The 20801-nt window shown below is 41.9% G+C and overlaps 3 protein-coding genes across 8 annotated transcripts in view; 2 read left to right on the plus strand and 1 right to left on the minus strand.

Moving 5' to 3' along the window:
* LOC130383253 (interferon alpha-inducible protein 27-like protein 2B) overlaps positions 1–4294 on the plus strand; it is a 20354-nt gene extending 16060 nt beyond the window's left edge. The window contains exon 5 of one of the 2 annotated variants that reach the window (XM_056591367.1): positions 1360–4288. In XM_056591367.1, the coding sequence (XP_056447342.1) occupies positions 1360–1484 (125 nt within the window). In that variant the 3' untranslated portion in view covers positions 1485–4288. Of the gene's footprint in view, positions 1–1359 lie in introns of both variants that reach the window. The other variant, XM_056591368.1, reaches the window with a different exon arrangement.
* Positions 2371–19563, minus strand: LOC130383252 (cytosolic 5'-nucleotidase 1A-like). The gene is made up of 6 exons (XM_056591366.1): positions 19291–19563; positions 17987–18154; positions 17491–17620; positions 6505–6627; positions 5924–6108; positions 2371–3997 (listed from the first exon to the last, which is right to left on the minus strand). Exons 1-6 carry the CDS (start codon positions 19408–19410, stop codon positions 3623–3625), a joined length of 1101 nt encoding a protein of 366 aa, XP_056447341.1. The 5' UTR covers positions 19411–19563; the 3' UTR covers positions 2371–3622.
* Positions 7525–14978, plus strand: LOC130383250 (uncharacterized). Of its 5 annotated transcripts, none has more exons than XM_056591364.1 (5): positions 7525–10072; positions 11640–11875; positions 11974–13050; positions 13161–13329; positions 13848–14978. In XM_056591364.1, the coding sequence occupies exons 2-5, from the start codon at positions 11665–11667 to the stop codon at positions 13978–13980; spliced, it is 1590 nt and encodes a 529-aa protein (XP_056447339.1). In that variant the 5' UTR covers positions 7525–10072; positions 11640–11664; the 3' UTR covers positions 13981–14978. The 5 variants fall into 4 exon arrangements, 4 of the variants coding, with proteins under 4 accessions (XP_056447339.1, XP_056447337.1, XP_056447338.1 ...); XM_056591362.1 differs by having other exon boundaries at positions 7525–8385; positions 9940–11875; XM_056591363.1 differs by having other exon boundaries at positions 7525–8385.
* Positions 19564–20801: the final 1238 nt, after the last annotated feature.

Consider the following 20801-nt stretch of genomic DNA (forward strand, 5'->3'; position numbering starts at 1 on the left):
GTGATCCATTTTCAAAGCTTTGCCACACAACGATTCCTGGTGTATGATGCAGTGATACGCTGTCAGCTCACCTGCGCCGTTCACCTCCAGCATCTTCTCCCAAATCCTGCCCACCAATCCATTCTTTTGACCGCACATCGCAGGCGCGACATCCGTTATTAGTCCCACAAGTTTATCCCAAGGCAGACCCATTTCATTCACACATTTGCACACCTCATCAAAGAGATCCTTCCCGGTAGTTGTGCCATGCATTGATTTCAGTCCTAAAAGTTCCTCTGTAACGCGTAGGCTCGAGTCAACTCGGCGGATGAAGATTGACAGCTGGGCCGTATCTGATGTGTCAGTGCTCTCATCCACAGCGAGGGAGTATGCGATGAATCCCCTGTTCCGTCAGCTGTTTTTGTAAATTGGTGGAGAGCTCACATGCATGATCAACAACAGTGTTTCTGCTCAGACTGACGTTTAAAAAGGCTTGTCTTTCATCTGGGCACACGACATCGCAAACTTTTAACAAGCAGTTTTTTAGAAATTCTCCCTCGGTAAAGGGCCGGGCGGATTTAGCAATCTCATCCACCACAATGAAACTAGCCTTTACAGCAGCATCACTTTGTATTTTGGCTTTAACAAACATAATCTGCTGTGACACCAAACTTCGTTTCAACTCCACTACCTTCTGTAGCTTCTGTTGAATGTTCATATCCTTGTACTTGTCTTGATGTCTCGTTTCATAGTGCCATCTTAAATTGTACTCTTTCGTGACGGCCACATCTGCCCCGCACACAAGACAGATGGGTTTGCCCATCATATCGGTGAACATGTATTCAGCCTCCCACCTCTTTTGAAAAACCCTGTTCTCAATGTCCACCTTCCGTTTAGCCTTTTTTTTTAGCTAACAAAAAGGTAGCTGAAAAACCTAGGCTAGGTGATAAACAGTATGAGGCTGCTGCAGTAAACATTATAGACTAGAGCGCTACAGGTAGTGGGGGCTGGGCTCGCGTTTGCGGGCCTCGATTGACGTATACCAGCGCAGCGGCAGTGCATTGTGGGACTTGCAGTTTTAACACTGAAATGCGATAAACCGGCGGGCCAGTTCTGATAGACATTAGGTATTATCTGGCGGGCCAAATTAAATAACACCGCGGGCCGGATTAGGCCCGCAGGCCTTGAGTTTGACAGCTATGATCTACAATATCACCTATCACAAACCAGTAGGTCATATTCAAACCATTTCCGGATACGTTTGATAAGTTCATATTTTGTGTGTTTTTTACTTCCTTTTGGGTGGGACAATAATGGAATAATAGGCAATGCAAACCAGTCGTTTTTGGGTGTCTATAATTTTGTCTCTCTTGGTTGTAGGTGCGGCTGGTCTGGGAACAGCTGCTACTGCTGCAGTTGCTAGTGTCGGGGGAGCAGCTGCACTGGCTCTGAAAGGAGCTATAAATGGTATTAAATCACTTGTACAAACAAACAATGTTAATTAAGCTTTACTTATTTGCATTAGGCTAAACAGCATTGAATTTTTTGGGTGAATTGTGTACAAGTAATTCATCAAGTTTCCCCATGTGCATTAACAATCCTTGATAACAGAATGGAGTGAGTGACTATCATTTTATGTGTCAGTTGACCTTGTTAAACAGAATTGTTTGATGCTAACAAGATTAATGTAGCCATCTAAACTAAATCCCATTAAAAAAAACGGAGTATTATAGGTATTTGAGAGGTCTGCTATGGTTATGGACGAGAAGATGGAAAGTCGGTGGTCATGCAATTTTAAAAGGTTAAATACCAGGCCTTAATGAAGTTAGGCGTATAGTGGCTCAATTTCTGAGTTGTCTTGAACACAGCAAGAGTAGAGCTGGATAATTAGATCCCCTATGCTATAATGCTGTAACAAAGACAATGCTACACCCCACCTAAGTGACTTCTGGGCACCTCCAGGTAAGGGCACAGGATTATGATGGAAAACCGGTTTAGTGTAACAGTTTGCAGACAATGATACCGGACCTACTGTTCCGTGTCGCGATGTAGGAGACCTTCCTGAGTGTGTGTGGCAATGGCTGGTTTAACATGGGCACACTGATTGCTCAATGCGCAACAGGTGTGCAGGGCTCACCTGCCCCCAGAGTCTAATCATACTGACACATCATCCTCACACACCCCATCCTCACACACTACAAATGCATTTTAGAACATGAAAATAACTTATTTGGTGCGGAAACTAACGCTCTCCTACATCGTAATGTGCCGTTGCAATCAAGGGGGTAATTCAAATTAATCTGCTTTACCCTCCCAAACAGCCTTATGCTTTGCGTATCCATGACAGCAAACGTACGCACTGAAAGATCTACAGAGCTTGTTCTCAGGCGTTGGTAAACATTTCCATGACAAGACGTCTTGTCTAAAAGTCGGCTAAAATTGTTCACCTTAGTAACGTGAGGTTAGTTGAATCGACACATTGATTGATAAAAAATTAGCAAGTATAATTTATGGCTGTAATCCAGTTTTTTGTAATCCAGACCTTGTCATAAATTATGCTGTGCTTGAGTTAAGGTGCAGACCACCTGTTTGACATCCAAATTAAAAAGCTGTTTTCTTTTGGCAATCAACAATTATTGGTTATTCTGTCTTGTATTTATACTAGAACTGTCAAGCGATTAAAATATTTAATCGTGATTAATCGCATTAATGTCATAGTTAACTCACGATTAATCGCAAATTCTTTTTCTATGCTAAATATCCCTTGATTTTCCCTTCATTTTAATTCTCTTATCAACATGGTGAAGTGCATCGGCTTGCCTTGTGCAAATGATTTTTTATTGATAACAACATTGGCATATACTGATCAAAACAGGACGATACAAAAAAAGAGCCTATAGTGCAATTAAACGACTGCTTTGAACAAATTTAATTTGAACATAGCAGTCAGGCTACTGCTTCTTTGTTTTGAGCCAAAGAAAAAAAGAAAATATATTATTTATTTTTTAACGCCATTAAAATTGGTTTGCGTTAACGTCGTTAATAACGCGTTTAACTGACAGCTCTAATTTATACATTACTTATCTATTATTGTATTGTATGACAATCTTTATATGTGAAGCAATTTGTGTCTGCCTTGTGAAAAGTGCTATATAAATAAAGTTGCCTTGCCTAAAATAATATTTTCCATCTTTTTTGGCCATGTCCTGAGAATTGAATATGACACTATGTTATCGACCTTCAGTGCATTCGATAATTAAACACCGACAATGTCATCAGAATTTTATACTTAAACGACCATAATGTTTTTTGTTATGGGTCAGTTGGAGCATTAGACAACCATACTTGACGAAGGTAATGACACGGCTGGAACTTTTTTCCTCTGAAACTTTTCACCATTGCAATTAATACCTGGTGAGACGCCACATAGTGGTTGGAGAGAAAAAAAAATGTAAATGGGTTTTAAATAATTTTCATTTAATCAAAATGGATGGATGCAGAAAGTATACTGTAACTAGCATGTTGAGTATGGTTCAAATAGCTAGTCAAAGAACATCATTACTGCCTTATCCAGTCCATGTACGAGTCATTCATGTTTTAAATAAATAGGAACATAGGAAAACTACTTCCTCTTAATGCCACACTAAATGGCTGCCATGGGGGTCTCTGTGTCCTTAACCTGCTTTTTGGGGCCCACTCTCTGAGCGATGCCGTAGGGCACGTGACATGCAACTGTCCCCAGCTCTGCTGCTCCCTCCACGTGGAACATCTGATCATCAAAAAATATGTGGGGCCGAATTTTCTCCAGCATCGGCCCTTTTGGGGCCCCGGCCAGGAAAAGAGCCTCGTCGATCTCCAGGCCCCATGATCGAAGAGTGTTTAGAGCCCGGGTCCCTGAACTGGCTGCACTGCGAGCCGTCACCAAGTAAGTGCGAATAGGACAGTCCATCCGCTGGCCTTTGGCATAGAACTTCTTCTGCAGCTTCCCCAAAGCCTCCAGGAATCCCTTCAACGGCCCCTGGGAAAAGCAGGGAAAGAGTAGGCGCCTGAAACCATAATACTCGGATCAATCTGTATTCGTTGTACAGATGTATTTAAAGGGGACATATTATGAAAACAACACTTTCCCTGTGATTTTGGGTCTTATTTTCGGTCTCTGGTGCTCCCACACACATACAAACTTTGAAAATAGTCTACTATTATTTGAGTGAGATATGCATTTCTGAAAGTACCCCGCCTACAGTTAAAAAACGAGCGAGTCAGTCTCGGCGACCCCTCCTACGTACGAAAGGGGCACACTTGAATATTACCTCCCACTTCCCCACTCCCATAGCTACGATTTTGTGGACCAGCGGACGAGCAGCTCCGGCGGGGGGAATTCCTTTCTCTGCCGGATTGCCGCCGAGCTCCCCCCGCCGGAGCTGCCGGACTGCTGATAATATCGAATGATAACATAGCTTTTGGCCGTGATATTAGATATATTTAAGCAATAGATCACGCCAGGCTGTGGTATGTGCTCATTATACCACTGTTAAGGGGCTTTGTCCGGCCCCGACGCGCAGCGGAGGGCCGGCGACCCCCTTATAATGGTATTTCAGTTCCATTATCACAGTGGTATAATGGAACTGAAATACTATGTTTACTTGTTGAGGAAACACCATAATATGTCTCCTTTAATAAATGGAAAAATATTTTATTTAAAACTAGCCTTTAACTGAACCACCTCTAACATACTTTTGTCTTTTACTAAACCGTCTTCAACCGTCTTGCTTTTATACAACGGTTACTGTTATGGCGAAAAGAAAGTCAAAGACACACTACATTTAAAAAGAAACCAAGAAAGTCAAAGTAGCCGTTTTATTAAAGACTACCAAAAAGTAGTCCCTCCTGGCTGCCTTCAAAATGCACGACGGTCGCTATGCAACACACTTTAGCGTCCCTCCGAGAGAACGGTTGTAACGGTTTCCACTTCAAGGCGCGGAGTGATACTTTCACAAAATGATCGGGCGTCATAGCAGTTATGTATACGCTCATTATACAGCAGTTAGGAACCAATCAGATCGCTGGATTTAGGCCCCCCGTTGTATAATATTATATAAACACCCATATATAATATTATATTATGTAGATATAGAGCTCCAGGAGTCCGCAAATGGCAGCAATCCCTTCACCTCTATGCTGTGGTTCAGTCTGACAGCTCATTGGTCAAGGGGCAGAAGCTCATTTGCATTAAAGCTACAGACACCAGAAACAGCGCATTCTGGACTGAAACGGAGGAGAATAGCGGTATGTGAGTTTTTTTTCCTAAAAGCTTTTCCAGCAAACAGCTTCAAAAACATGTTTTCTGGAACTGAAATACTATGTTTACTTGTTGAGGAAACACCATAATATGTCTCCTTTAATAAATGGCAAAATATTTTATTTAAAACTAGCCTTTAACTGAACCACCTCTAACATACTTTTGTCTTTTACTAAACCGTCTTCAATTTACTATCTAAACGTAACCATGTCTAACCGTATACCTACACTTAACAAATCTCTAATCAATACCTTATCTAACCATTTCCAATTTTTGAATTTAGACCTTAACCTAACTGTTGATTGTAACAAATTGCATTGGGAAAAGAGGTAGGAATCGAACCAAAATCGTACGCGCTATTCAGTGGTCATCACCAGCAGTGTCAACATTTTCATTAACTTGGATTAAACCAACGAGGTGTCATGTCAAATCTTCTTAAGAATTATTCATGAGATGTACTGCCGTCCTAGGCCAACTTCGCTCACAATGCAAAAATGTTGCTTTTGAAATGTGCACTAAAGACTTTTTTTATGTTAACTAACTTCAAGGCTCTAGGTTCAACAGCGGTGAGTAATCTCATGTTAAATCTTGCAGTACGTTTTCATTATTAATAAAAAGGTACTGAATATATTCCTCGGGCCATACATGGTCCAGTGGCTTGTTTTCATGGGCCTTCTCGTGCTCAAAGAACTTGTCGAGTCCGTGGGCCTTGAAGATCCGCTCGGACTCGTCGGAGAAGAGGACCGCGTCTCCGTCGAAGGCCACGCGCAGCTGGGCCTCCGACACCTCCGTCATCTTCTCCGGCGCGAACATGGTAGCCGCAGCGATCCCTGGTGGAGAGGCGCGGAACATTCACACAGATTTGTCCAGTTGATCAGATCAACTCTTTGCTAAAAAGCCAACTGGGACCTAAAACTCCACAGGGGCATGAAAATGTTGCCAATTAAATTGGATAATCCATAAATCCACATGACTCAACGTCTTTCTGAAACATTGATGAGATCATTGGACTCAATTACTTTTAATTCGACGTGTTGTGTAATGAAAACGGGCGTTGTAGCTTATGCATAAAAGTTTTTCGAAGGTACGGCTCGCTTGGGGCCATTTGCTGGCGCTATTATGCTTTACAATTAAAAGTCCAGCTAAGAGAACTACATATCAACGACACTAAGTTGAATTGTCAATGACACCCCCCCCCCCCGGACAGTTCATTCATACTAACGTACCTTCTTCCAGTGCCTCTCTAACTTTGGTTGAGTCGGCTGACAGGTATAGGTTGGTGTGATAGGCCTTTAGGTAGCCAATAGGACTGTTTCCTCCAGTCATGCAGAAGCGCTCAATGAACAACTCTAAAAAAACAACACATGAAGCAAACCAAAAATGAAATGCTTTTGTCATGTTTAACTTAGAGTTCATAAGCTTGAATCACTGCTCTTTTACCATATATCAACTACAATGTTGAAATATATTAGAGAAACTGCATATTAATGTAGGTATTTGTGGAATGTACCAATGTACCATAACTAAATAGTTAATCCATGTTGTAATATTAACATTTAAAGCATTATATAGAAATATCAGAGATCTCGGCGGGGTGTACCACATAACATCAGCCAATAAGATGAGGGGAGTTAATTTCACTGTTAGGAATCTTCTAGGCAAACATAGCCTACTTTGCGGCGGAGTTACGCAGGGTTTCCTGTTATTTTACGGCGATTCTCGTCCGTTCTCGTCGGAAAGAAACCAAGTTTGACAAGATGGAGGATTCAGAAGATGATTTTAACAAAACTATTTGGCCAGTCTACAACCAAGGTTTGATTTCAACCTTTGACAGACACTTTGTCCAAGCACGCCGGTGTCCGGACAGGACGTTTTTAGCGCGTCTACCCACCGGCTACGGGGATAGTTTAGTTGATGTGTGCTTTGGCATGTTTTATCAGATAGGCCTACGATCGGCTGGGGCAGCACCAAGGCGACCGCGCTTTACACGAGTCATGGTTGCAAACCGTCGTGGCACAGTCGGCAACAATAAATGTAGGCCTACATGAGGAGGACTAGTGGTCAACCATCCTTTCACTCTTCTTTCTATCTTCCATAGCGCCCCTGGTGTTCGCTTCACTTCAATGTAGAAGTGGCTTGACTTATTATAGCCTACACTGTAAAAAATGGTTGTAAAATGTACATAAAAACTATGTAAAATCCCTACAGAAGAGTATAGTAAACCCAAAAATATATATTTTTCGTTTAAATCACAGTGAACTTTTGTAAACTATTAAACAAAATGTTTTTGTTATATTTACAATAACAATATGTGATTATAATCAAATGTATTTGTTAAAACTACAAATATTGGTAACAAAAACAGCGAAATACTGTAATACTCTTAACAAAACAATTATGTTAATTTGACATGCAAATATTGTAGAAACTACAGTTTTAGCCAGTTGATTTAAAAATACAAAACATATATGTAATCATATATACAAGTCTATGCTGTACTTTTAACATGATCTTGATGAAACTATGCAAATTGAGATAGGCCTAATAAAAATTCTCACTGTGAAAAAAATGTCATTGTGAACCTCGAGGTTGCCTATCTATTTATAGGATATATAAAAATATACAATTATAATTCCAATGTTTTTTTTTATCATGGCTATTTGTAGCCAATCTGGTGCTGATCTTCATGATGCAGGTTTTATATTGGTGATATTGAGATTTGGTGAGTGAGATTGGTGAGCCAGATAAAAACATCCATGAATATTGGGTCATTTACGGAGGAACTGCACCTGTTTTTTTTCGTAAGCTTGATAAATGAGCACTGAGTCCGCCTAACTTAGAATTTAAAAGTGTGCAGCTCGTCTCTGATTGGATAATGACGTAAGGGCGGGAGGAGAAGCACGAGCTCCTCGTTCACGGCTTCAGCTGACGTCACCAACGAGCCAGTAGTAGCGCCGCCGCGTCTGCAGAGTGGAGAACGCATCAGAAATCTTCGGACTACCGGACTACTTTGTACTACTTTCATAAAACTTATTTTGGACAAATCTACGATTGGAAGATCCGTGGCTATTCAATCGATCCGTGGCTATTGCAACAAAGTTTGCAAGGTAAGCTTAAAATGTCGGCTACTTCTCCTACTTTTTGCTGAAAGCACATGGTGTAAGCTAGCACCAGTTGATATTTAGCAGGCGCTAGCAACAGTTGATATGTAGCAGGCTAAAGACCAATCGATTGATGACTATAAAAATGATCACCTGCGTCTTTTGTAGAAAGATATTGGTTACATTAAGAGGCTATGTACTACATTGCAGAGTGCATAGGAATGAGCCTCGTTGTCTTTTCAAATGTGTTGGCGCCAACTGTAGTCAAACATTTACCACTTATGCAGCTTTCAAGGGGCATTTTTATCGCGTGCACAATGCACCTGAACCGCAAGCCACTCCTAGAGCTGTTGTTGCAGATTTAAAATGCGCAGTTTCATTATGTGCCCGCCATTTTCACACAGTGAAAGAGCTAGTGTCTCACTTAAATGATCATATTGGAGAGGGCAGGTCTGTGTCATGTCCAGTAAGTGGTTGTAAGCACATGTTTACAAAAAAGTCATCATTTACTTCTCACATGTGTAGGAAGCATAAAGCATGCTCCCCTGATGGTATTGATGACATGTACAGGGAAACTCGCCCTCAGCCCCCAAATTGCATTGCCAGTACAGATGATTCAGAAAACACACATGATGCTATGCCAACAGCCAGTGCTGCCAGTGATATGCCAGAGGTTGATAGTCATTCTTATCTCAGAAACATGTGTCTATTTTATCTTAAACTGCAAGGACAGCTGCTTGTACCTGCCTCTACTATACAGACTATTGTAGAGGAAATGCAAAATGTGCATGACTTAGGTCAAGCCTACACAATAAATAAAGTAAGTTCTTTATTAAAAAATGATATGAGTCTATCAGATGAAGCAGTCACTAAAATTTGTGACTGCATTAAAGAGTCAGATTTGTTCTCTTCCTGTCATCAGGGACAATTAAGAACAACATACACCAGAAATCAGACATTCAAAAAAATGTTTAAATACACGGAACCCCGAAAAGTGGCATTGGGAATTGATGAAAACATGACACAAAAATTCGCATACTACATACCAGTTGCAGAAACTCTGAAGAGCTTTCTACAGTCAGATTTATGGAGGAATACACAGGCACAACAGTTTGGTGATCCTGATGTAGAGGTTTTTACCGATTTATATGACGGACAAAATTTCAAATGCCACCAGTTCTTTAATGAAAACCCTGAAAGCCTCAAACTGATTTTGTACCAAGATTCATTTGAAGTGGTGAATCCCCTGGGTTCTGGTAAAAAGACGCACAAAGTGCTTGCAGTCTATCTTTCATTAGCAAATTTACCCATCCATTTGCGTTCCAATACTGATAATATGTTTTTGGTCTTGTTATGTGTTGAGAATGACTTTAAGCGTTTTGGAATAGCCAAAGTTTTCTCAGAGTTGTTAGCAGATCTGAAATCCTTGGAGACGGATGGAATAAATGTAGATGGGGAAACAGTAAAAGCGGGTCTTTACTGCATTGCTGGGGATAACTTGGGTTCTCATTGTGTAGGTGGGTTTACAGAAAACTTCAGCACCTCTCAATATTTTTGCAGATACTGTGAAATCACAAGAACTGAGTTTCATGCTGATCCGAATGCCTGTGGTCCTCCACGCACCCCAGAGACGTATGCCACGGCTGTGGAGGGTCTCCAGGCTGAAGACATCCAATGTGTCAGAGGAATAAAGGCAAACTCTGTCTTTAATACCCTTGAGTCTTTTCACGTCTCCCAGCCTGGTCTCCCTCCTTGTTTAGGTCATGACCTCTTTGAAGGAGTCTTGTCATATGATCTAGCACTGTACCTGAAGAACATTATAAAAAAGAAAAAATGGTTCACATACAACCTCTTAAACAGGCGCATCAAGCAGTTTAAGTATAAAGGATCTGAAGCGCTCACAAAGCCATGTGCTGTCAAACCTGACGGAGCAAAGTTATCAGGGCAAGCCGTTCAAAACTGGAACCTTTTGAGATTGCTACCAGTTTTGATTGGTGACAAAGTTCAAAACCATCAGGATGAAGTATGGCAGTTAGCTCTCCAGTTAAAAGACATTGCAGATCTTATTTGTGCTCAGAAAATTTCCTTGTCGCAGATAGCATATGTTGACATTTTGATCCAAGAATATTTGGAGATGAGAAAGTTGTTGTTTCCTGAAATTCAACTAAAACCCAAGCACCACTATTTGCGCCATTATTCAGCACTGTTGTTGAAATTTGGTCCATTGATGAGGTTATGGACCCTTAGGTTTGAAAGTAAACACAGTTATTTCAAAAGATGTGCCAGACACTTGAAAAATTTCAAAAACATTTGTCAAACTTTGTCAGAGCGTCATCAGATGTATCAGGCATATCTTTTAGCTGGGCAAGAATGCGGTACACTACTGCAAGTGAAGGAGAGCTGTGCGTTTTATCCCAACCTCTACAGTGACACTATCAAACATGCAGTCAGGGAGTTAGCCTTTTCAGAAAACAATACCAAAGTTACCACAGACATTCAGTATAAGGGCACTGCATATAAAAAAGGACAGTTTCTTGTGTACAGAAATGATGAGTATATGGACTTTGGTGAACTTCTACTCATCTTGATTCAAAATGACACATCTGTGTATATTTTGATGGATATCCACAAAGGCACCTTCCTCTCAGAATACCATCTGTATTCTGTGACAAAGGACAGTCTTGGGTTACAGTGTATCAACATTGATGACCTGCCCGATTTCTATCCTTTGGTATCCTACATTCTGGATGGATACCAAGTCATTCCACTAAAACACAGTATTGTGGAAAAATAAAGTCCAATTAAAGCGGACTTACTTCTCATTGTAAATAGTTTGACATTAATATAAGTGTTGGCTGATGCATGTCCTTGCTCTGTTAAAGGTTCACTAAGCAGAATAGTCAGTTTAGCTAACTTCCTGTCACTGACTGCAGTTAGCAGTCCCCTCCCTCGTCCCTACGTCACCACATTAATGCACTGCGGTCTTCAAGCAGCGAGTTATCTAGCATAATTTCAGATCCATAAGTGTGATAAAAACATAATAAAAACCATCAATACAGGCATTGGGATCCCCGAAAAGTTGATTTGGCGATTACATGCAGAGGGAGTGACTGAGAGATCGGCTTTATGAAACGTGCACACTATTTAAATGATCACTGTATTAATAAAGAGCGGTTTAACACTTATATTAGCATCAATAAATAGCTTACTTCACCTTTAAGTGTATAAACTGTATATAATCTTTTCTGTTCTGTTTGAAGGTGGCATTTGTTCTTCAGTGCAAATATGTGTGACGCAGAGCGAACCTTCCTAGATGTCGCCATCACTGAATTCCTACCAGAACTTCCAGCAGTAATCAAAACCATCCTGGAAGAGCACTTGCAGTCCCTTGGTGTGGAGATGGCTGATGATCTACGCTTCATAACGGAGGCTGATTTGATGACAGCGTTAAGACCTGTACAAGCCAGAAAGCTTCTTTCTGCTTGGAAACGGAAATGTAAGTAAAACCACAACACCACAACTAATCAAAAACAAAAACAGACATTTTGTAATATTGTACAGTGTGTCATGATATTATTTTTTGGTAATTTACAGACCAGACTCCCGAGAACAGCTCACCATCATCTGAGGCAGCCTCATCTACCCAATTGCTGTCATATCTCTCAGTTTCACCCGGAAGTTCATCGTCAACCTCCAACAGCAGCCGAGTACTTGAAAAACAGTGGGACGACAACTTTGAAATTCCATGGAGTAAGTTTCCTGAGGAAGTGATGCATTATCTTGAGAGGGGAAAAAGGCCAGGCCCAAAACGGAGGAGGCAAATGGTCCGGATTGTTGTGACTGAGATGATGGAAAAATGCCCTCATATAGGCAAAAAGCATTCAACCGACGTTGCAAAAAAAATGGTCGCAAAATATCCACATTCTCTGCAAGATGTAATAGAGGGCGATATTGTTGGAGCAGGCTACCTTTCCCTTGTCAAACAGTTGCAAAATAGAATTGAAAATGCGAGGCGCACATCAACACCCAAAATAAGAAAAAGAAAACATCAGACTGATGACTCAGTCGACACAGACGAGATCCCATTGGAAGAGAGAGCAGCAATGCAGGACACGTATGGATGCATTAAATGGAATGTAGAATTTCTGCCCCGTGAAGAAACTCCAGAGAGCCAGCAGCAAAAGATGGAAAAACTCAAGGTGATGTTCCAACACTCTGATGCCAATCCAGAGGAGGTAAAATGTTTAATGAAGTCCACTTTTTACACACAGAGACAACATGTCAACCTGGGAAAAAGTATCAAAAGCCTTAGAGAGGAGTGGCCGTTTTGCTTTGATGAACTCGGCATGTCAGTTCACTTCAAGGAACTGACTGGGATTAACCTCAAAGAGACATTCACACAAAATTTGGATTTGAAGGGAAAAAGGCTTCTCGACTACATGGCCACAGTTTGTGTCAGCAAGAGCAAGTTTCTTCAGGCTTATGCAAGGCTTCAGAGAATGCGGGGACAGCAGAGTGGCTGTTCAGATGACGTGAAAGAGATGCTCCTGCTTCTGCTCAGCTACTTTGATGAGAATGAGGAGTCCATGTTCTTCCATGTAGAAGATACATGTCTGGCAGAAGAAGTCCAACTGGAACAAGTGCCTCTGACACCCACTGTCATTGTCTGTGGTAATTCTGTTTCATATCTCTTTTTTTTAATTACACTGTTTATAAATTATAAATGTTGTCATGTGAGTGCAGTGCTTGTTAATAAAACCTGTTAAATAATTTGTTCATAGGACAGTCCTGCTATTCCTCAACAAGGTACATGCTGAGTCTGGATCGGAACCTCGTCAACACAAACATCTCCTCCTTCATTTCTGCATTGTGCCTCATGTTCGGGAGCTACTACATTTTCAACATCCATTATCCATCTGAGCTGGCTTCAACTCTGGAGTTCCTTCAAAGGTGAGTAATCATGGCTTACTAATTTCTCAGACCGTGGGACCTGGAGTCTGGCTCAGAGGTTCCCGTCTTAAAGGAGAATGCCGGCCATTTGTAATCAATAGCCCTGTTGATTTGAGGCTACAAGTGCTGCAGTAGGAAAAATAACGTGAACATTTGGCTCAATATTTACCGAGTATCAGAACGACAGCTAAAGCAAACCTATTGGGCCAAGCTCCATTAAGATTTACTTTTGGTTTGCTTGCCCCCATAGGTTTGCTTTAGCTGCCGTTCTGATACTCTGTCAATATTGTGCCAAATGTTCTCGATATTTTTTCCTACTGACGGCACTCGGTAACAGGGCTATGGGTTAAAAACGGCACGCATTCTCCTTTTTAATCCAGACTTTAACTAACTGGGTCTGCCTCGGCCTTGGCTCTATAGGTGTGGCCTGAGTCTTGGTCTTGGTTCTTCTTGTACTTCTTTTTTTAAATGATCAATTAAAATGCTTAATATGCTTTAATATGCTTTTTTTTTTACAGGTGTTTCTTCTCGATAAACCCAGAAAAAGGAACCAAAGTAGAGAGTAAGAACAACAAGCGTCGTCTCAACCTGAACCCTCGAGTCCTCACCCTGATACAGGATCTCTCCGATCACGAGTGGCGTCAAGCCTAAATATGGACTCTATGTGGACTCTGACTGTTTGTTTGAGAAGAGGTACTTTTAGTTTTCGCTTTGTTAATCCAAAATGTGTATTATGGTAATTAAGGCACACTAACTTTTCCTGGTAGAGGGTCCGCCACATGCTTTTTTCATAGTGTTATTGCTTTGTAGTTATGTTCCAGGTTGTTGTTTTTTACGGTGAAGAACTGTCTTACTGCTGTGTTTCTAGATGGCTTGTTTAGGTTTGTTTCCTTACAGGTGGTTTTCCCCCGATGTGTTCTATGTCCCACGGGCACGGACGTGGTGACATCCTATACAGCAGGGTGCATATTGTATGGGGACGATTCCGAAACATAAATATATTATGTAGCTATCTCAAGTTAATATACACACACACACACACACACACACACACACACACACACACACACACACACACACACACACACACACACACACACACACACACACACACACACACACACACACACACACACACACACACACACACACACACACACTCCCAGTGTGTTAGTCGGGACACTTCCAGTGCTATAAGGCACTGATCATTTTCGGCACATTAGGCCACGTTTTAGAGGGATTTAAGCCTAAATGTGGACTCTGTTTGTTTGAGAAGAGGTACTGTTAGGTTTCGCTTTGTTAAATCCACAATTTTTATTATTGTTAAGGCAAAATATGTCATTTTTGTTTTAAAGTCTTGCAATATGTACAGGTGCACTATGTCATTTTTATCTGACACCTGCTTGTTTCCATTTTGTATATGTTGGAAAAAAAAAATCATCCAATTGTTTATTGCCGATGGCTGGTAAATAAATTTCCCAAAAGGGATATTTTCCTCTCTTGTCTTTTTTCAAAATTTAATTTTTGCATGTTTTGCAGTAGGAGTATTGGTAATAATTTTACAGGTGTATAAGTAAATTTTACATTATAACTTGATTATTAAAACATAAAAATACAGCATATTATAAATAGATTTTATGTATAATATACAGAACAGCACCATTTAAAATACAAAGTTTTACTGCTGTTCTACCAGTTTAAATTTGTTTTTTTGTATGATATTTCCCTGTTAAATTGACCATTTATTTATGCATAAGCAATTATTGGATGTAAAAAATACAGGAAATATTCTTTCTATATACAACACTGTAATGCAAAATTAACAAAACATTTTTGTAGAATAAACAGTTTTTTAATGTGATTCAGCCGTGATTTATTTCACTGTAAATCAATTTACATATTCCGTTGGTTAAGTTATCTACTGTGCTGCTGTATTTTTTACAGGAATTCTCTGGTAACCACAGCTGCCAGCGATTCCCTGTAAAAAATACGATTTTTTTTTTACAGTGTATCCTCTTTGCTTTTTGCAGAGCGTGTGTGTGTTTGGCAGTGGGTCATGGGGTCAGCCCCACTGTGGCAATGGAGGACTCCAGCTAGCAAGCGCCATAACAAAACTCGCTGCACAGTGGTGAAGTTAGTTTGATGTTGGATATTCAACAGATATTTAGATATTCATTTCGGCTTCATCAGCAGTTCCTGCTTTACTTTCACTCAGTGTTGGCCGAAAACAATACGACACCCATTTGCTCCTACTGCCTTGTTTTATAGGGACCATTAATAAATTATCCCATTAATTTCCTATGGAAAATTGCTTTTTGCTCAATAGCATCCGAGTTATGGGACCCAGACACAGATAAATGCGGACCTGTCCTGGTATGTGGTACTAACAAGACACACCTCACGAAAAATTCATATTTTGTACCTCCTATTTGATTTAATTTTTTTATGGATCCCATTCATTTCCTTTGGAAAAAGGCTTTTTGCTCAATAGCTTCCGAGTTATGGGACCCAGCAACCCCAGACCAATGCAGACCTGTCCTGGTATGTGGCACTAACAAGACACACCTCACTAAAAAATCATATTTTGGAACACCTATTTTATTTGAATTTTTTAAGAATCCCATTCATTTCCTATGGAAAAAGGCTTTTTACTAGCTTCCGAGTTATGGGACCCAGACACCCCAGACCAATGCAGACCTGTCCTGCTATGTGGTACTAACAAGACACGCCTCGCGTATCTAGATCCCATAACTCGGAAGCTATTGAGCGAAAAGCGGTTCTCCATAGGAAATGAATGGGATTCTTAAAAAATTCAAATAAAATAGGTATACATTTTTAGTGAGGTGTCTCTTGTTAGTACCACATACCAGGACAGGTCTGCATTAATCTGGGGTGTCTGGGTCCCATAACTCGGAAGCTATTGAGCAAAAAGCCATTTTCCATAGGAAATTAATTGGATAAAGTAGGTAACAACCAAGTAGTAGGAGCAAATGGGTGTCGTATTGTTTTCTGCCAAGACTGAGTGAAAGCACAGCAGGAACTGCTGATGAAGCCGAAATGAATATCTGAATATCTGTCGAATATCCAACATCAAACTAACTCCACCACGGTGCTCGCTGCTCCCTCGTCTACCAGGACCTCCCCAGGCAGCCTTGTGTGTGCCTGCGTATTGGCTGTCAAAATTGCTAAAAAATGACATTTGAATGTTCGTTTGGAAAAAAATCACGAATTCGAACTATTCGAATATCTGGTTGCCTATTTTACGCAGTTGCCGTCAATATGTCAATAATGCGACAAAACCATGGTTCAAATTAGTGGGATATATATATATCCTATATATAGGGCGGCGGCTTCCTGTTGGGAAGCCGCCGCATTCACAAAGCAGTTAGGCGCTTGTACCGCGGGAGTGTTTTTTCACATTCGAATATTATGAGGGACATCGCGAACAGACAGAGGCTCACTCACAAAGCAGATTGGCGCTTGTGTAACCGAGCGTTGGCACTTAGATATTTATATGACAAGAATGACACAAGCGTGGAAGGGAAAATAGTCTCGTTTACTTAGTACCTATCAGAAGTCACCCAGTCACAGCGTGAGAGCTGGAATACCTATATCCAAGTACGGAAACCCAGAGGGGATAAAATACATTCGCTCTTCACAATACTAGTCTGTTACACTTGTACCGCGGGAGTGTTTTTTCACATTCGAATATTATGAGGGACATCGCGAACAGACAGAGGCTCATTCACAAAGCAGATAGAGGCGCTTGTACCGCGGGAGTGTTTTTTCACATTCGAATATAAATTTTCACGTTCGAATTCGCGTTTTTGGATACATTTCGAACGAATATTCGAACTTCGAATGTTCGTTGACAGCCCTAGTGCGTAACATCGATAATATTTGATCTATTGTCGGATGTTCAGACAGCAGTAACCAGAACCATGCTTCTGCCTTAATGCCTTGTTGCACCTCACACAGAACCATATAGACCTTAATTTGTCACCCACGTGTTCGATAGAGAATCTTCACTCTTTTCAGGGACCCTACTTAAAGTGCAACAACATGTCAACATTTCTTCATAGTGGAAAGAGTAACAGGTCCGTTACTGCACAGGCGTGCATACACATGTGTATATAGTGTATCTGTCAATCGGTCACTCACGGTGATGGTTGATGGTGTTGATGAGTCTCAAGCCGACGTGGGCGTGGTTGCTGGTCATGAGCACCACGTCGAAGAGCTCCTCACTGTCGGGGTAGAGCTCCCTCAGGCGAACGTTCACCGCCTCCAGAGCCTGCCGGCGACACCCAGAAACAAAACACGAATCCGTATGGGGGACGTTAGGTGCATAGCTCGGTCCTAGTGTCTATGTGGTGGTTCGTTGTGTCAGTCAATGTAGACTCTTATTTATGTAGCATTATGGTTTTTATTCCGTCATTAATTCCGAGTTGAAGGCTGCAAGAGCTTCATGGGTCTATATGAGTCACCTGAAGTCCCACCACCCAGTACCACCAACCTTCAGCCGACAAACAGGGTTTGTGGTTTTGCATGAGAAGAGGGGGGGGGGGGGGGGGGTGCTGGATAGGGTACTTGTGACCCTCCCCCGGGGTAGCGGAGGGGTGTGCAGCACACATGCCGTCTGTGGGCTACTTTAACGGACCTTGACGAATGAGAAGGCGGGTCCGGGGCTCAAGGGCTCCGTCTCGTGCTCCTTCTGGAACCGGATGTAGTCCTCCATCCCCTGCGTCTCGTAGACCTGCTGCTCCTCCTCCATGTGGAAGAGCACCCTGGGGGACACGGCGATGGTGACCGCGTTCTCCGGCTTGGGCTTGGGAGGTTGGATACAGAGGCGGGTCACAACGCGTTCACATAGTACATGTCCGTCGACGGAGGACGGAGGGCTTGTCTGACGTATGGGTAACGCGATCTGATTGGCCGACGGATCCGTCGCTGCCTGAATAGTTTGAGGCGTTTGAAGCTGCTGGACCCAGCACCGCCGGCATGAAGCGCACTGCTTGTAGCGGACCCTGTATATGTTTGGAACCATGTGTCGATGCTACAAGCCACCGAGGTGGCTGCCATGCTCCACCCTAGGGTTCTTTATTAGGCTCCTCCGTTACAAGGATGCAGGGTGGTGGTGGTGTTGGAAGACCGGTTTAGTGTTAACGTTTGTAGCCAATGATACATGAGCTGGTGCTCCATGTTGCCAGTGTGGAGCCTCACCCAGACCAAGAGTCCCTCGGGCAAGGTGAGGCTGCTTAAACCCGCCATCATCCACACACACTCCCACAGAGGGGATGTTTGTGTTTTTTTTAGGAGTCTATTGTTGTTCACACATGCAGGCTGTTATCTTGTGCTGCATATGAAAACCATTGTTATTGTGATCGCCCGAGAGGTTGGTATGAATGTATAGGTCGCAAAAATAGAATGGAAAAGTTTCTAAGCATCCTCTCCGTAGAAGTTGCCATCCCAGGGAAACTGAATGTTGCAGACTGCAGAAATGCTTGCATCGGTTTTCCTGGTTTGCAATGCTAAAAGTCGCCCTGGACTGTTTGAGTGGTCAGTGTGTTAGTCATTAATCCAAAATGGATGTAATTTTTCTTTATTTCAATAATAGTTTTGCTTAAATGGTGCGCCACTCGGCCACCACCACAATTAATCAAATTAATCCAAAACCTGTGTGCTGCTGCTGCCTCCAAGACACTTGACTGGACTAAATGTGTTGGTGATAATCTCCTGACTGGGGAAATACACCTACCTATAGGCCTATGATGTTAAATGAATCATCATTTTATTGAACAGTTACTGAAACATACATTTTTTTGTAGAATTAGTAGGCTAGTGTTGTTTTCTAAATACTTCAGTATGTACTAGGATAGGAAAACAAACAACAATTCTTAAGTGCGTTCTTTAGATTTATTCGGTCCTGACAGCCTATGTTAAAGAAGCAAATAATACACTTACTGATTTTGGTTTCCGAGTGGGAGTTGAAGGCTTGGATGCATTCTGGACTGTGGTACTGTTCCCGTTTCTCACCAACCCCCGTTCTGCGACCGTCTGCCTGGGATCATTGTCGAGGCTCATCCTTCCTCTCTTGCGTCCTCCTCAGCTTCTCCTCATATAACACACTGACAACCACATACGCGTTCACAATCGCACACTCTCTCTCGCTCTCTCTCTTCCCTGCTCTCTCTTGACAGGCCAGGTGATACCGGTTCTCATCCGCTCATCGATAGGTTCCCCAGTGGTGCACTGAGCAGAGAACCAGGAAACCGCTCTAGCAGAACCATTCAGCAATTTGCCCTGAGCAGGGGGGGGTTGGGAGCGGGAGAGATGATGGATGTCATTAAGACAGGGAGCTTCGGAGGGGGAGATACGACTCTTATCTGGTGTTTTTCTGTGTGTGTTTCTTCTCACTCCGATGCGCTCTGTGTCTCCCACACTCTCATCCTTTTTTAATGACTTCTAGGCATTCTGTGGCTCTTCCCCCTTTTCTTAACCTTGCCCAGTTCCTGCATGAGGACAGGCGGACACATTGTCAAAGTCGTGACATGTGAGGCAGGTTTGCCGCTGTGTGGAAATGGACTGCTTTCACGGTCATTGACTATACCCACTTTAGTCATCATGATGATGTTGTAATATGTCTCTTCAGCCATGCACTTACAGCCTCCACTCCACCGATTGAATTTCGGATCAGCCACCTCTGTTGCCAAGCAACGGGGGGAGGCGGGGGTTACTCGGGTTACCTCTGATCTGATTGGTTGATATTCCAAGAGCCCTCCCCCTCCCTATCAATCAAGCTTTCCCTTTGAGCGACATGACTGAGTAATGATATGATGGATGCTCTTCATGAAGACAGGCAGTTATTGGTCGTCTAGGTGATGCATATCCTTCAGCTACAACTGGGATGCTGATAGCTAAACCACTTATAGTCTTTCTCCTCTACTATAGCCACAATAACGAACAATCATCCAGACACCCAGCACCGCCCCCACATCATATTATCATATTTAGTCAGGGGACGGTAAGCATATTGAAAGCTAGCAGTATTAAATAGTTATTCAATTACATTGCATGAAATGAAAAAGTTTGGATTAACATGATATATACATGTTAATTAATATATTAATATAATATATATATCCTGAAAGAACAATTGCCAATATTATTAGAATTCACATGGCAATAATGACCAACATCTTAATATATTATTCTGATATACTGATATCAAAATGTGTTTAGGTGGAGTGCTGGGAGAGGACCATGAAGGGACCCCGGCTCCTTCAGTTCACCCCCAGAGGGCGCCATTGCATCTGACAAAGGTTTGTCTTATCAGCCATAAAATAACTCAACATTTTCAAATTACACATCTGAATACCATCACATCCAAACTAGGAACATGCTGGAAAACATTTTTAGATGTCAATCTGAAGCAGGGGACATGGTCACCTTCAATGTCCTTGCAACCAGAATTT

The sequence above is a fragment of the Gadus chalcogrammus genome, chromosome 5 (genome assembly GCF_026213295.1).
Source record: "Gadus chalcogrammus isolate NIFS_2021 chromosome 5, NIFS_Gcha_1.0, whole genome shotgun sequence".
Taxonomy (NCBI): domain Eukaryota; kingdom Metazoa; phylum Chordata; class Actinopteri; order Gadiformes; family Gadidae; genus Gadus; species Gadus chalcogrammus.